Source organism: Lutra lutra, chromosome 6, assembly GCF_902655055.1.
Source record: "Lutra lutra chromosome 6, mLutLut1.2, whole genome shotgun sequence".
Lineage (NCBI taxonomy): Eukaryota > Metazoa > Chordata > Mammalia > Carnivora > Mustelidae > Lutra > Lutra lutra.
In genome coordinates this window covers 146,446,633-146,461,283 of record NC_062283.1, presented here as the reverse complement: position 1 = coordinate 146,461,283, position 14,651 = coordinate 146,446,633, and the positions used below count along the sequence as shown (strand labels likewise).

Here is a 14,651-nt window from a genome sequence, read left to right as displayed (position 1 = left end):
TTGACCACAATTACTGTTTTTAGGATGGTACAGTTGTCCCTTTGTGGTCTTTGTGGACCCTCCATGGTTCAAAATACATCTTTTTAACATTACCTCAGCCATCTCCAAGAGTCTTTGGCAAAATGTTTCCTTTCTCTCTCTTTTTTTTTTAAAGATTTTATTTATTTATTTGACAGAGAGAGATCACAAGTAGATGGAGAGGCAGGCAGAGAGAGAGAGAGAGGGAAGCAGGCTCCCTGCTGAGCAGAGAGCCCGATGCGGGCCTCGATCCCAGGACCCTGAGATCATGACCTGAGCCGAAGGCAGCGGCTTAACCCACTGAGCCACCCAGGCGCCCCCTTTCTCTTTTTGAATTATGAATTTTTCTTGTTCCTAAGCCTAGCATAGCAACTCTTCTTGGAATCATGATTTTTTAAATTAATTTTATTTAATTTATTTAAACAAATTATGCATGAGAGACTAAAATCTGGCCTCCTGGAGTGCTCATTTGATGGCCCCACAGGCTGTTGTAGCAAGTGGAGCAATGCCAGAGGGCAGCTTGGCCATGGAGTGAAATGACCAATCGTTTCAAGACACTTGACTGGAAGTATAAATGAGGATGGACATGAAAATCAGGCTACAAAAGCCTTGCCTTCTACATGTCGATGACCAAACCAGAGCAGATAAAGACCAAACACTCTGCAGCTTCGAGCTGATGGCCAGTTGCAGAGGGTGTCTGTGAGCACCAGCACATGGGGTCAAAGGCAATGACATCAGCACTTGGGAAAGAAGTCTCAGAGATGGGAGATGGGGTGCACTGACCAATAACCCAGCTGGCACAGGGTGAACATTTTCATCACCATTCGAGGGCCCCCAAGGCACAGATGCAAACTGAAAGCGTTTCTGGGAATTAGGTTACCTGCATGATCAAGGTGATCCTCTGAAGAGTCCTGACCCTCCCTCTAGCCCTGGTGTGAAGCACAACTAGAGTCTGATGGGAAGGATGGAGGACAGAGCCATGCCTTACCAACTTCTCTTCCCGGCTGCTCTCTGGCTCTTCAAAGACCCCGTTATTATCCTCCTGGGACTAGCAGAAACTCCATCTGATGTCACCAGCCAGGGTCTGGGTGAGGGAGAGCCACTGGAAGATGAGATCAATTTCTTTTTGACCACATCGCTATCATAATCCCTTTTGCTTGTAGGCAGTGAAGGGCTTTGTCACTGCAGTAAGAGAACAGATGTTCTAGACCTCAGCTGTCATTGTTACATGAGAGCTGTGCCAGCTCTAGGACACCTGGCCATCTTCCACATCCTCACCTCTTTCTTAGCAGGTTAAGGACGTGGTGGGGGCGGGGGGGACATGGGAACTGCCTGACCTATACTGGGCCACCAGGCCAAAGGAGTGCCTTATTCCCACATCTTCTTTCCAGCTCCCTTGGTCCCCTATTTTTAATCTACAAAGCAGATTTGCGCTCCACAGAAATCTGGGCAGCCGACTGGCATTCTCTTCGTTTCCTTGTCCCCATCCCAACCCTGTCTTCATTCGGGAAAGGTCCTGGGGGGGTCTATTTGCTAAACTAAAGGCCATCTGGTCCGTGGGATCAAGTATGTCACTAAGGGGACAGCAGCACTGCTGACACAGACGGAACTCTCTCTTCCTACGGGGCGGAAGTTAAGAACGTTGTCTCTCGCATTTGAGGGCGTAGTACCCGTAGAGATGGGAGTTATTTAATTAAAACAGAGCAAACTTTTTCACTGCCAGGTTTGGGAAATGTACCCACGAGAGATTTCAAAAGCAGTCAGCACATTTGGGGTGATTTTTATATGTAATGTAACATGTGGTGTGAAATGTAATGTATTTGTAATATGTGTGTGTGTGTGTGTGTGTGTGTGTGTGTGTGGGGAGAGAGAGAGAGAGAGAACAAGAACAAAATTAATTCATAAGATAAGGCAAATAGGATTTGGTTCAGCAAGCACAGTCAGTTTGCACACAAAATGCTTGGAGGAGCAGAGATACATTCTTTCCAGTTTCGACATTTCTGACAAATGCCAGAAAGAGAAGGTGCTAAGGTGGGGTTTGCACCTTGACTCACTGGCTTTGCTCCACTCATTACTATGAAGCCTTTAAGCAAAAAACCAGATCCATGTGCTCACAAATGGAAAAAATGTTGAAAAAGCACGTTGCCGACCGTGGGGCATGGCTCTCAGGCCACAGAACATGAACGAGCCAGAACGGGAGCCTGTTGTTCTCTGACGTGGCTTTTCATCTCCAGCCCTTGCTCCGGCAGGTGGTGGAAAACTATATCCTGCCAACTCCAGGCAAGCCTGATAGCTAGCTTCAGGTTTCTCTCAGAGAATTCCGGTCAATCAGGGCATTTGTGCTCTCCTCCCCTGGCCTCCCCAGAGAGAAGACTTGGGTCTCTGGAGCTCTCCTTCGTGCCACGGCCAAGAATGCAGGTCCCCTCTCCTCCCAAACCCTCAGATTTGTTTTGAAGGGTCAGATATCCCACCAACCAGAGCGGGGACAGCTGGTTCTCCTCCAATGTCCATTGTCACCACTTCCTTGGTAATGAAACCCCAGTTTTATGTGAGGTCCACAAGCCCCCTGGTTTCCTGTTCTCTCTAGATATGCTGCTGGCTGGTGAGACACAGGGCCTAAAGGAAGACCGTCCTCCTCCTTGTCCCCCGTCTCCTGTGATGCATATACCCGAGGTAGGGGTGGCTATAACCAGTGATTTCCAGAAGCCACCTGGGGAGGGGAGTCCTGCCCAGCACAGCAGTGAACCAGCGGCATCGGCCCCACTCTGTGCCACCCCACCAGCTCTGGGGGCCATCCTCCAACTTCTTAAACGTGAGAAAGAAATAAACTATCTTGTCAAAGACCTTGGTATTTGGAAGATTCTGGTAACTCAGAGGCAAACTTAAGCCAGACTTCACCCTTGGGAGCCAGTGCAGAATAGGGGGACCAGACCCCAGAACATGTTCTCAAAGACCAGCACCCTCCAGGCCCAGAGCACTGTTGTCTCTTCCCCTGATGGGCGGGAGATGCCTTCTGTCCTGTCCTGAATCTCCACCAGCCTGAGCAGACAACCTAGGTGCCAAGACCTGCATCTTTTGCTTTCTGGCTTTACTGTGACAGCTCAGCGTGGGGCGATAGCTGCTGTTCATGGCGGCCAGAGTTGGGGTGCAGAAGGGGAGTGGGGGGAAATGCCCATCCTTCGTGCTCCCAGACTCAGCTTGCCCGATATTCCCAATATTCCCCGCCATTCGGGTATTGAGAGGCAAGATGGAGACTCAGCCCGCTCTCAGCAGCGCCCCCGCGTGAGGTCAGGTGGGGAGTGAGCACCTGATCCTCCCTCCATATGATTCTGCCAGATGGTGGGTTTTGAAATGATTTTCTTTGTGTGTGTATGTTTCTTGGTGTTTTTAAGTTTTAAAAATCAAGAGGCAGGAGTCAGGAAAGGTGCAGTTTGAAAATTGTGGAGAACTTCCACAGCCCTCGCCAATGGGGTCCAGAAGATCTAAAGTCAAGGCCCAGTTCCTTGCTTTATTAGCACAAGCCACTTACCGTCTCTGAATTTAGCTTTCTCAATTTTGAAATGCAGATAATAATACCAGCTTTAAAATGTTGCCATGGGGCACCTGGGTGGTGTCCGACTCTTGCTCTCAGCTCAGGTCGTGATCTCGTGGGTCTTGGGATCAAGCCCTGCGTCAGGCTGCTTGCTCAGTGGAGAGTCTGCTTGAGATTCTTGCTCCCTCTCCCTCTGCCCCCCACCAAATAAATCTTAAAAAATAAAAATACAATAAATAAAATGTTATTGCCATGACTGAATGAGCTCCCGTCTGTGAATGCATCTTTGAAAGGTGTCTTTGTACGAATCCTAACCCCACGTCTCTGATTTGCTCTGGCGACATCTGAGAACATCAGGCATTCAACCTTCACCTTCACAGAGGACATAGAGGTGGAGCAGACACTAGGACACAACCAGGCACAGAGAGGGAGCTGGTCAGATGGCTCGGTTTCCTCTCCAGCTAGAGACAATTGACTCCCGTGTACGATACAGATGCAGGGCCCATGTTACATGGAACCTGACGTGATGTCCCCAGGTGATGCTCTTCAGCTTTCCATATCCTTCTCACCACATCCTCAGAGCCACCTGGAGGTGGGCGCCAGAAGGACACAGAGGCTCGGACAGTTAAAGAGCTTGCTTCCATCCATAAAATCAGCAGATGGTGGAGGAGATATGGGAACCACTTCTGGGTCATAGCAGAGTCCGGGCTCTTCCCATGACTTCATGTCGCCTCACTAAGGCGCCATGTCCTAGGCGCAAGGCTGGAAGTGGGGCTTCCTGCCCTGCCATCACACCCGCCCCTCTTGGGCAGTGTCCCAGGACCTCCAGTCCTCACTTGCTTTTACGTAATGAGTGGCCCCATCCCCATCACTTGAGGACCAATGTGTGGTTTCCCTTCTTCCGTCTTCCCTTCTGTCTTCTCAGTGATTGGCCTTCAAGACCCACAGTATGAAATCTCTAAAGGTTGCATGTTAGGCACTGAAGACATGTTTGGGGCAGGGCTGGGGAGGTGATTTTCCAGATCCTCCTCATGTCCCTCCATCCGCTGAGAAGCTCAGCTGCCTTGTTCCTCCACGCCCACCAGCACAACCTGACTCACCTCCCAGGGCACTCCTGGGAGTTCCTGGTTGGGCCATTGGAAGCGTAGCCTGCCTGCAGCTGTCTACGGGCTTTTCTGAGAGCCCAGGATGACCGAGGCACACAGCAGGCGCTCATCATATGTTTGCTGAACTCATAGTACCCCATAATCTTGCCCCCCAGAGGAGGAGCCCAGGGTCCTCACTCCACGTCCTCACAGGAGGTCCTTAGATGTCCTGACACTTGTGTCACACCTTCCCAGATCTCCCAGTACTTAGACATCACCTATCTCTGTGACCAACTTCTCTCCGCCTTCACACTACCTGAAAAACCCCCCCTTCACCCTCACTCCGTCTGGATTGATCGTGGCTCCATTGTGGCCACACAGAGGGCAGCGAGGAGGAAAGGACAGCCTGTGCCTCTCCCTGACAAGACAGGCAACATTTAAATACACTTTCTGTAGGTGGGCTCCACTTAAAACCTGGTCACCAGGACCAAGCCTCCCTGCCCCCCACCACTCCCAGGAGAGCAGGTGAACACACATGCCTGAGGAGGAGGCTCCTCAGCATGCCCCCCCCCAACCGCACACTCTCTCTTCTTTGTTTAAAGCCTCCTCAGAAGTTTCATCAGAGGCTAAGAAAGATCAGAGGACATGTAAGAAAACAATTTGAAGTCCACAGTTTACATATTTGTTACCAGTGAAGAGTATATATGTTATGGTCGGAAAGATAAGATATTGGGGAAGGGACTTGCTGGAGAGAAATAGAAATGAAGCACTGGTCCCCTCCATGTATCCAGATGGGTTTTAAAATAGAATTCAGAAGACATGGCTTCAACATGGCTTTGACATGGCTTCCCTTCCCTTCCTTTCCCTTCCCTTCCGTTCCTGTCAAGTGCAAAGCTTCAGGTTCCAAGTAACCAATGTCCATTCTCAAAGGAAGACCAAATGCTGCTTATACCTGACCGCCATGGTTTCATGTCCTGGAGACCATCACTGAGCTTAGCTCATTAGGCCAGAAGTGTTTGTAACACAAGCACCTGTCTTTCACCAGCCTTTTTTCTCCTGGCCTCCCATTCTCATTAGAAACTTTGTTCCCCAATGATCTCTGAAGGCTGGCTATCATGTTGTTTGGTTTATCTCACAGGTAAAGAAATTTTAATATAAACCTTCTGGTGTACTCTAGGAACAAAATCACTTCTTTGACCAGAACAGGAACCATTTATAACTCACAGTACACCGAACTCCTTTTGATGTATTTACTAGAATATTTTGCAGTTGGCATAGGAGTTAAACTTCTAGAATCACCAACAAGAACAAAAACCAAGAGTGAAATCAAATACAATATTCCTGGAGCAAAGGGGACAAAAACTGCTTCCTAAAAAGGTTACAGTTCTTCTAGCCTTTAGAGAAGGATCATATTTCCAACATGATTCGGGTACCGTTTGCAGGAAGTGCCGCCATATTTGAAAACAAAGTGCCCTTCAAGAAGGCAACATATTAAAATATTTTTGCCAAGATAGATACTACAGATACAATGACATTTGCTTTCAAATAGTGAATAAAACAACACTGCCTTTAGGAAACCAGTGACAGAGGCCTCTTTTATAGCAATATTTAAATTCTATTGGATCTTCCAAATATTTCCGATAATTAAATAACTGGTAACCACCGACAGTTCTCGCCAGGAAAAGTAAGTAGATAAAAGATAGGGCTTTGGGAGATTTCAAAGAAAGAAAATAAAGCAAAGCACATTTAGTGTTCTTTAGGCTATTGGTTGAGGGGCAGGTAAGTGTGAGGAAGAGCACAGAGAAATCAGGGTTTCTTTTCTTCAGATGAAAACCCCATCTTCCTCTCTGCCACTCAGTCCCTGTGAAGCATCTCTCTCAGGTGCCAGCACGTTCTGATGTTTGGATCTGAAGGTAAATCGTGTTTTCTTTGGGCTTTGCTATCCTGTAGCAGCCAAAAATAAAAGTGAAAGTTAAAATAAACAGTCAATATTTTGATTAAGAAACTATTGCAGGGCTCCTGGGGGGCTTAGTTGGTTAAGTGTCTGACTCTTGGTTTTAGCTCAGGTCATGATCTCAGGGTCGTGGGATCAGGTCCCGTGTTGGGCTTGTGCTCAGCTCGGAGTCTGCATAAGACTCTTTCTCCCTCTGTCCCTTCCCCCTGCTCTCTCTGTCAAATAAATAAATCTTTTAAAAAAGAAAGAAAGAGAGAGAGAAGGAAAGAAGGAAAAAACTATTGCCAAAAAAGAAAGAGAGAAAGAAAAAGGAAAGAAAAGAAAGAAGAAACTATTGCAAAGTTGTCTGTGGGAATAAATCTCAAAACAAAAGGTGAAAATGAGATTAGCAAGCAACAGAGGCCAGCAGAGGGCGGTCTCAAGAATGAGCAGGTGTCCATGGACAAATTGTACTGAAATGGCTTAAAATCTGCTAATCAACATTAGCTCTCTGTGTTTACAGTTAAAATAGAATGTTTGTTTCTTATCAGTACTGAGACACCCAGAATTTCTCAAAGTCAGGTTTAGTTAGCACTTAAATGCAATTGGTTGGCGGAATTTATTAAAAGCACAGATTTCCTGGGTCCCACCCTTCATTTACTAAGTCAAAAACCTTAGAAGACGGCCCAGGAATCTGCATTTCAGTAAACTTCTTTTTTGGTGATTCTTCTGCATACCTAGTTTTGAGACTCACCAAGGAGTTCACACAAGATGCGAGAAGAATGGAGAAAATCTCAGACTTATTGAGCACCTATTGTGTGCCAGGCGATCGCTTGGTCATCTACTTTATCTTAAAATAATAAAATGTCATCTACTTTATCTTCAATAAAAAATAAAATGTCACCTACTTTACCTTACTGCATTTTCCCAGCAACCCTCCAAACTGAGTACTAGTGTGGCTCTTTCTCAGGCAAAGAAGTTCACTCTCTGTGAGTTTCAGCAACATCCCCAAAGTCACATGGACACATGGATGACTGGATTTGAGTCCATGTCTCTCTGACGCCATGGACCATTGTCTCTCCTTGCCACAGGGACACATGTGTCTTTCCTATGGAATCCACAGAATGAGTCTGGAGGGGAAGCTAAGTGGCCACCTCCTCGAGCACTGTTTATTCCTTTCCTTTCTTACCACTTTAAGAGTAGCATCTGAGGGGCATCTGGGTGGCTCAGTCCGTTAAGTGTCCGACTCTTGCTTTCAGCTCAGGACGGGAGCTCAAGATCATGGGATCCAGCTCCCGTTGGGCCGCGTGCTCAGCAGAGAGTCTGCTGGAGCTTCTCTGCTTCTCCCTCTGGCCCTTACCCCCATACTCACTCTCACTCTATCTCTATCTCTCTCTCTCAAAAAACAAAAAATGAAAAGAGAAGCATCTGAGGCTCCATTAAAGCACTTGTCCCTGGTACAGGAATGAATGTTTTAAATTGTTCTCCTTTGTAAAGAGAGTCACTAAAGAGGCTGAACCAACAATTGTTGAAAGGACAGAAGACTGATTTAAAAAACGTTCCCAACACAGAGCAGTTCGCTCCAGGGATGAGCTAGGGACTCGGTCCTCGGTCAGTCAGCATCTCAGACACAGATTCTCCATCCCACAGTTTAGAACAGATAACCGACCACTAAAAACATGTAATTGTGCTCTCCAGTCTCTCCTTACCCAAAGCCACTGGTTGTTTGTTTTTCTCTCCAGCAACTCTAGGAGTAATAAAAAATGCACACCATACCTGCAAAGCTCCTACACCCTTAAGACCAAGAGAGGACATGGAGGCACAGGGCCCTGAGTCCCTGAGCACCATGGGCTTACCTCCCGAGGTTCTCCGCATCTTCAATGGTCTCTGGCAAGGTGACACCTTTGGTCTCAGGAAGAAGCAATGTCATTCCCCCGGCAACCAGGCCCAACACCGCTTCAAAGGAAACAGAGTTCACATAGAGCCCTTAGAGCACAGCCAATGGCATTCCGAGGGATGCCAGCCATTAACTAAAGGTTAACCAGGTAATGAAACTGGTTTTTAGAAGTCAGGAGCATCTCAGGAAAAAGTTGAACAATAGGATTACTGGGAAAATGTCAGAGTAAGAATAAGGAATATTGCCTTCATTTTACTTCTACGTAAATTCTACCATAACTGATGTTTAAGTATTAGGGAATTTATTTATTATTATACATAATATGTATTATATTGATTATAGCTACTGTATATAAAACTATACATACTAGATAATTATATTATAATGTATTATTTTTATATATAATACATATTATAGCTACTATAAACTATAAAATATACTATAGTTACTATATGTTAATATTATATTACTATATATGATATGAAGCATAAAGAATATATTTTGGGGGTCACCTGGGTGGCTCAGTGGGTTAAACCTCTGCCTTCGGCTCAGGTCATGATCCCAGGGTCCTGGGATCGAGCCCCACATCGGGCTTTCTGCTCAACGGGGAGCCTGCTTCCCCCTCTCTCTGCCTACCTGTGATCTCTGTCTATCAAATAAATAAATAAAATCTTTTAAAAAAAAAGAATATATTTTGGTCAGGGTGAGCCACTCTTGTTTCTCCTTCCCCTCTCCTCCTCCCTTCTTTCCTCCCCTATCCTTATTTCTCTCACCTCTCTCCTCCCACTCCTTGGTGGGTCTGCCTGGGGCACAGACACAGCAGCTCTCTGCACACAGACAGCAGTTTTGCCTTCTGCCAAACAGGTAAGCTGGGTCTTGGAAGACCCAAGGTCTTAGTCTGGGGAGGAGGAAAAGTGTTCTCCTCCTGCTCTAATCCAACATTATCACTAACAAAGCTAATACCTCTTTGTGTCTATTCTCAATGGTTAAGCAAAAGAAGGGTGACAATTTAGCATCTTCAAGCCTCCCACAATTACATGTTATATGCACAAAAATTGGGAGTCAAATTCCTAAGAAAGCAGGAGGCTATATCAAAATGCCTCCCAAATTTTGTCCTATGGGATGAATTATTGGGCTCTAGAACCTTAAGACGTAACATCTGGCCTGCCTTCTGGGAATGGCATCTTATCTTTCCCATGCAATAAGACAGAGTGAGCCAGGAGACAACAGAAGGGCAGGCACCGTCCTTGTCTCCTGTAAATTCACCAGAGGATATCATTCCTGGTCAAAGAGGTCTTAAGCAATCATGCTGGGCTGGAAGGAAAGAATAATGAATAACCCATGAAGTCTTACCAAACAAAATGAGTGGCAAGCCTTGCCAAACCTCCATCAGCCTGAAGACCAGGAAGGGGGTGATGATTCCACCCAGATCACACAGGGAGGAACACACCATCACTCCAAGATTCCTGATAAAATACAGAGAACAAAAAGGGTGATATGTCTGTGATTCAACTTTCCAGATGTTAACCTTATCCTAGAGCAAGAGCAGGGAGGGGAGGGAGGCTGGAGATAGAGTTAATCGCCAATGACCAATGATTTTTAATTAGTCATGCCTATGTAACAGAGCATCCATAGAAACCCCAAACTATAGGTTCAAAGAGCTTCTGGGTTGGTGAAAATACCCATGTGTTAGGAGGGTAGCCCACCCCAAGTCTATGAGGACAGAATCTCCTACGGGGGACAAAAGGTCCTCCTGTGCTCAGGGGACCTTTCCAAACCTCACCCTAAGTACCTCTGCATCTGCATTTATAGCCTTTGTTATGTCCCTTATGATAATAAACCAGTAAATGTAATTAAGTATTTCTCTGAGTTCTGTGAAACATGATAGCAAATTATTGAACTTGAAGAGCAGGTTATGGGAATCCTGATTTATACCAGTGAGTCAGAAGTGCAGGTGACAGCCTGAGACTTATGCCTGGCATCAGAGGTGGGGGGGCAGTCTTGTGGGGCTGGGCCCTTAGCTTGTGGGGCTAAGTTAACAGTTCTTAACAGTTAACCAGGGGGTTAAAGTCAGAATTGAATAGGATACCCCAGTGGTGTCTGGAGACTTGGAGAATTGGTTGGTGTGAGTAGAGTTCTTTTTTCACATGAAGAGATAGGGAAGGGTAGCGAGAAGGTATTGAGAAATAGAGAACAAAGAAAGCTAGAGGGGGGAATAGAGAAAAGATCTACCTGGAAGGATCCCCTCTCTCCCTTGTAATGGTCTTTGCCCTGACACCCACTCTGTCTTCTGTGAAGATAGTCACTTTTGATTATTGTTTGCATGGAATGTGCTTTTCCATCTCTTTACTCTTAAACAATCTCCACCACTATATTTTTTAAAGATTTTTTATTTATTTATTTGATAGACAGTGATCACAAGTAGGCAGAGAGGCAGGCAGAGAGAGAGGAAGGGAAGCAGGCTCCCCGCTGAGCAGAGAGCCCGGTGTGGGGCCTGATCCCAGGACCCTGAGATCATGACCTGAGCCAAAAGCAAACACTTAACTGACTGAGCCACCCAGGTGCCCCCAATAAACATTTTAATAAAACTAGAATAATATTGGTATCAAAGACCAACATAGATAAAGAAAATAAGGAAACTATAGGCAAATATTATGTGTGAATATTGATTAAAATCCCAAACAACATATTATCAGAAGAGAATAGTGGAGACATTAAAATCATAATATATCATATCTAAGATGAGTTATTCAGGAACACAAAGACAGTTCAATATTAAAAAATCTAGTAGTATAATTCATGCTAGTATATTGAAAGAGTTTTTATAGAACTAATAAATTAAAGCTATACTATTATCTCTTTAGATAGTGAAGGGCATTTAATAAAATTCAACATCTGCTGTTGTTATTACAATCTTTCCATAAAACAGGGATAGATAATTTTGCATATAATTTCCTCTATTTCCAGCTAAGAAAAAACATATCATTAAATACTGATAAAGTAAGTTATAAATATATTTAAAAATATAATGGCAAACACTAAGAAATGATATAACCAACTAAGATGAGGTAGTGGTGGGGGTTTGGAAAGGAAATGCAATGCACTACTTTTATAATTACAATTGTAGGGAGAAAGAGATTATGCAAATGAGCATAATGGAGACTTAAAAGTAATGTACTAAAGAATAAAGCTTTTCCCAGTTTATTGTTCCTAATTTCACCATATTTTTAAAACAAAGTCAAGATTATTTATAGGAATACAAAAATATCTAGCACTAAACAATGTGAAATTTATCAATAGTCACAAGAAATATGAATGTTCTAAACACCCCAGTTAGAAGGCGAAGATTGTCAGACACGACAAGAAAGTAAGATCCAACTGTGTACGGCTTACAAGAAATTCACTCTAAATATAGTGGCGGGGCGCCTGGGTGGCTCAGTGGGTTGAAGCCTTCAGCTCGGGTCGTGATCCCAGGGTCCTGGGATCAGGCCCCACACCGGGCTCCCTGCTCATTGAGGAGTCTGCTTCTCCCTTCCCCTCTACTGCTCCCCCTTCTTGTGCTCTCTCTCTCTGTCCAATAAATAAATAAAATCTTTAAATAAAATAAAAATTTTTTAAACCTTTCTCCTTGTTCTATAGTCTAGAATAGTTTCAGTATTATTGGAGCTTTCTATGAATTAAGTGTTTTATAAACTCTCTGTGTGAGACCATTATGGATTTCCTCTTTATCATTGTTAAGGGACTTCCTTATCTTATTAAACACATTTTTGACATAAATTCAACTTTGATAAGATTATGGGTCTTGCTATATTTTTTGTTTGCATTTACTGATAAGCTTTCATGCATTCTTTTCTTTTCAACCCTTCCAAAGAAAAGTTGTACTTCAGCTATGCAGCAAAGTGTTCAGTTTTGCTTTGTAACCAAAGAAGTTTCCTTTTGTCAATAGAGGAGTTGAGCCTCATTGTATTTGTTTAAATGTCAGAAGCACTTGGAATTAATTCTGTCGTTAGCTTTTATACCATGCTCTTTATTGCTTCTAGTGTCTTCTTTTCAGTATGTGTTGGCTATGTGTATTTTTTTCTGATAATTTGGAAAGTTTGTATTTTTTTAAACTGTATTTACATATATATATATATATATATATATATATTTTAGTAACCTACATCAAATGTGGGGCTCAAATTCAGGACTCTGAGATCAAGAGTCATACAGTCTTCTGTCAGAGCTGGCCAGGGGCCCTGGAAGCTTTGCATTTTTATTCATATGTTAACCTTTATAACTTTATATAATACATTTACTGCTCTATTCCTTTAGGCAGTATTCATTAACTTCCTATTATAAACAATTACAAAATTTATATATTTCCACTTCCTCCATCCTTTCAAGCACTGCTTTCAGTAAATTATACCACTGTTTTAGTGTTTGCCTTACCCTTTACATCTTTAAGTACACCTAAAGCACTACATAATTTACCAGCTTTTTTTTAAAAAGATTTTATCTATTTATTTGAGAGAGAGAGAGAGCCCACAGGCAAGCATGGCAGAGGGTAGAGGGAAAGGGGAGAAAGAGAATCTCAAACAGACTCCCCACTGAGCTTGGAGCCTGATGTGGGACTCAATCTCACAACCTTGATACCATGACCTGAGCCAAAATCAGAAGTCAGATGCTCAACCCGCTAAGCTACCCAGGCACCCATATCAGCTTTTAGTAATATGGCTTTTTCCAAGCTGGAAAAAGTATACTAAGGATACCAGATGCAACATTCCCTTTCTTTTCCCTTCCCTGTCTTCTAGCATTTCTTTAATGTCAGATTTATGACATTTATGGCTGTTCTGTTGTCAAAATCACATTCACTTTAATCCCACATTCAATGATTATCAAGCTGATAATCAACTTGATATTCTCCTTATATCTGTGACTTACAGTTTTGGCCCAATAATGTAACTAGGATATTCTTTATCATTGTTCCTTCTGAGTCCATTTTTCTGTTACACTGAGTGCCACTTCAAATTGTAGAGTCAAACCTTCTTTTATTTCCAGAAGTTTCTGTAAAGGTTTTTTTATTTTCCCTTTGAGTTTTTTTGTTTCGTTATTTCAGTTGTCTTCTTTGGGACATGTGTGTGTGCGTGCGTGTGTGCACATGTGCTTGTGATCTCCAAGACTTTTAAACTTTGCTTATCTCACTTTCATTTTGCAATTCTTCATCCTACCTTGCCTTTCCCTCACTAGATCGGTTCTCCTTTGCACTGCTTTCAGATAGGTTTCCATTTTAATCATCTTGTCCCATAGTCTTTCAAGAACTTTAATCTCTGCTTTAAACTCTTATTTTATGCATATGACTGATTAATTAATATTGCATTTAATTGAGGTATGTGGGACTACAATTTTCACCTCCATTGTGACAATATTTTTCCAGAGAGTATTCTTTATCTGTCATTTGCTTTTTCTGTTCCTTTTCTCCCTTTCTCTCATGATGTGTTTGTATAACTGGGTAAATTACTTTCTTATTATTCATCTTTTAATACTTGATTTCTTCCTATATCAGCCCTTTCAGAAGAACTCAGGGGGAGGGGCCAGATCATGTTCTAGGCTAGTGAAAATTCTCTGTTCAACCAAGGTTGTATGAGAACAGGTGCTTCAACATCTCTCACTCCCAGTCTACAGGGGTCGGCAGTGCAGAGTCCTCACCACACAGTCTCTCTCCTCCACCCTGCCTTGCAGCACACTGTTGTCCCCAAGACCCCTAAAGTTTCTCTCCTGGACTCACTCTCCCTGCTTCACCTCAGCCTCCTAGTGTTCGGGGAATGAAACCTATGCCTCCGGCCCCTATATCTATCTTGTTACTGTAAACAAGGGCTCGTGGGTTATACCCTCCCAGGTATGCTTCCTACTTTGGAAAACTGCTGGCCTTGTCCCAGAGTTGCTGTCATGGTGTGCATCCCTGGAATCTTCCAGACCCTCTGAAACCTCACTGTATTAGGCAGCCCTTCTTCTCACACTTGTCTTTCAGGGTCATCCTCATTGCAAAGCTGGAATTTGCAGGGTTTTTAAAATTCTCATTCTTCTGATAACTTCAGTGTGATGTCCAAGAGGAGAAGGAAAAGGCACCATTGTTTTTTATTATTATTTTAAGAAACTGTGTCTTAAAAAAGTAAAAAATTGAATAACCACACAGAAGCTGGAAGA

At 43.7% G+C, this 14,651-nt stretch overlaps 1 protein-coding gene across 2 annotated transcripts in view; it reads right to left on the bottom strand.

Annotated features, from left to right (window-relative positions):
- Positions 1-5,871: 5,871 nt before the first annotated feature.
- SLC22A1 (solute carrier family 22 member 1) overlaps positions 5,872-14,651 on the bottom strand; it is a 28,231-nt gene continuing 19,451 nt past the window's right edge. For both annotated transcript variants that reach the window (XM_047735206.1, XM_047735207.1), the window contains 3 exons: positions 9,819-9,931; positions 8,425-8,524; positions 5,872-6,579 (listed from right to left, as the gene is read on the bottom strand). In XM_047735206.1, coding sequence (XP_047591162.1) covers positions 6,513-6,579; positions 8,425-8,524; positions 9,819-9,931 — 280 coding nt within the window. In that variant the 3' untranslated portion in view covers positions 5,872-6,512. The remainder of the gene's footprint in view (positions 6,580-8,424; positions 8,525-9,818; positions 9,932-14,651) is intronic.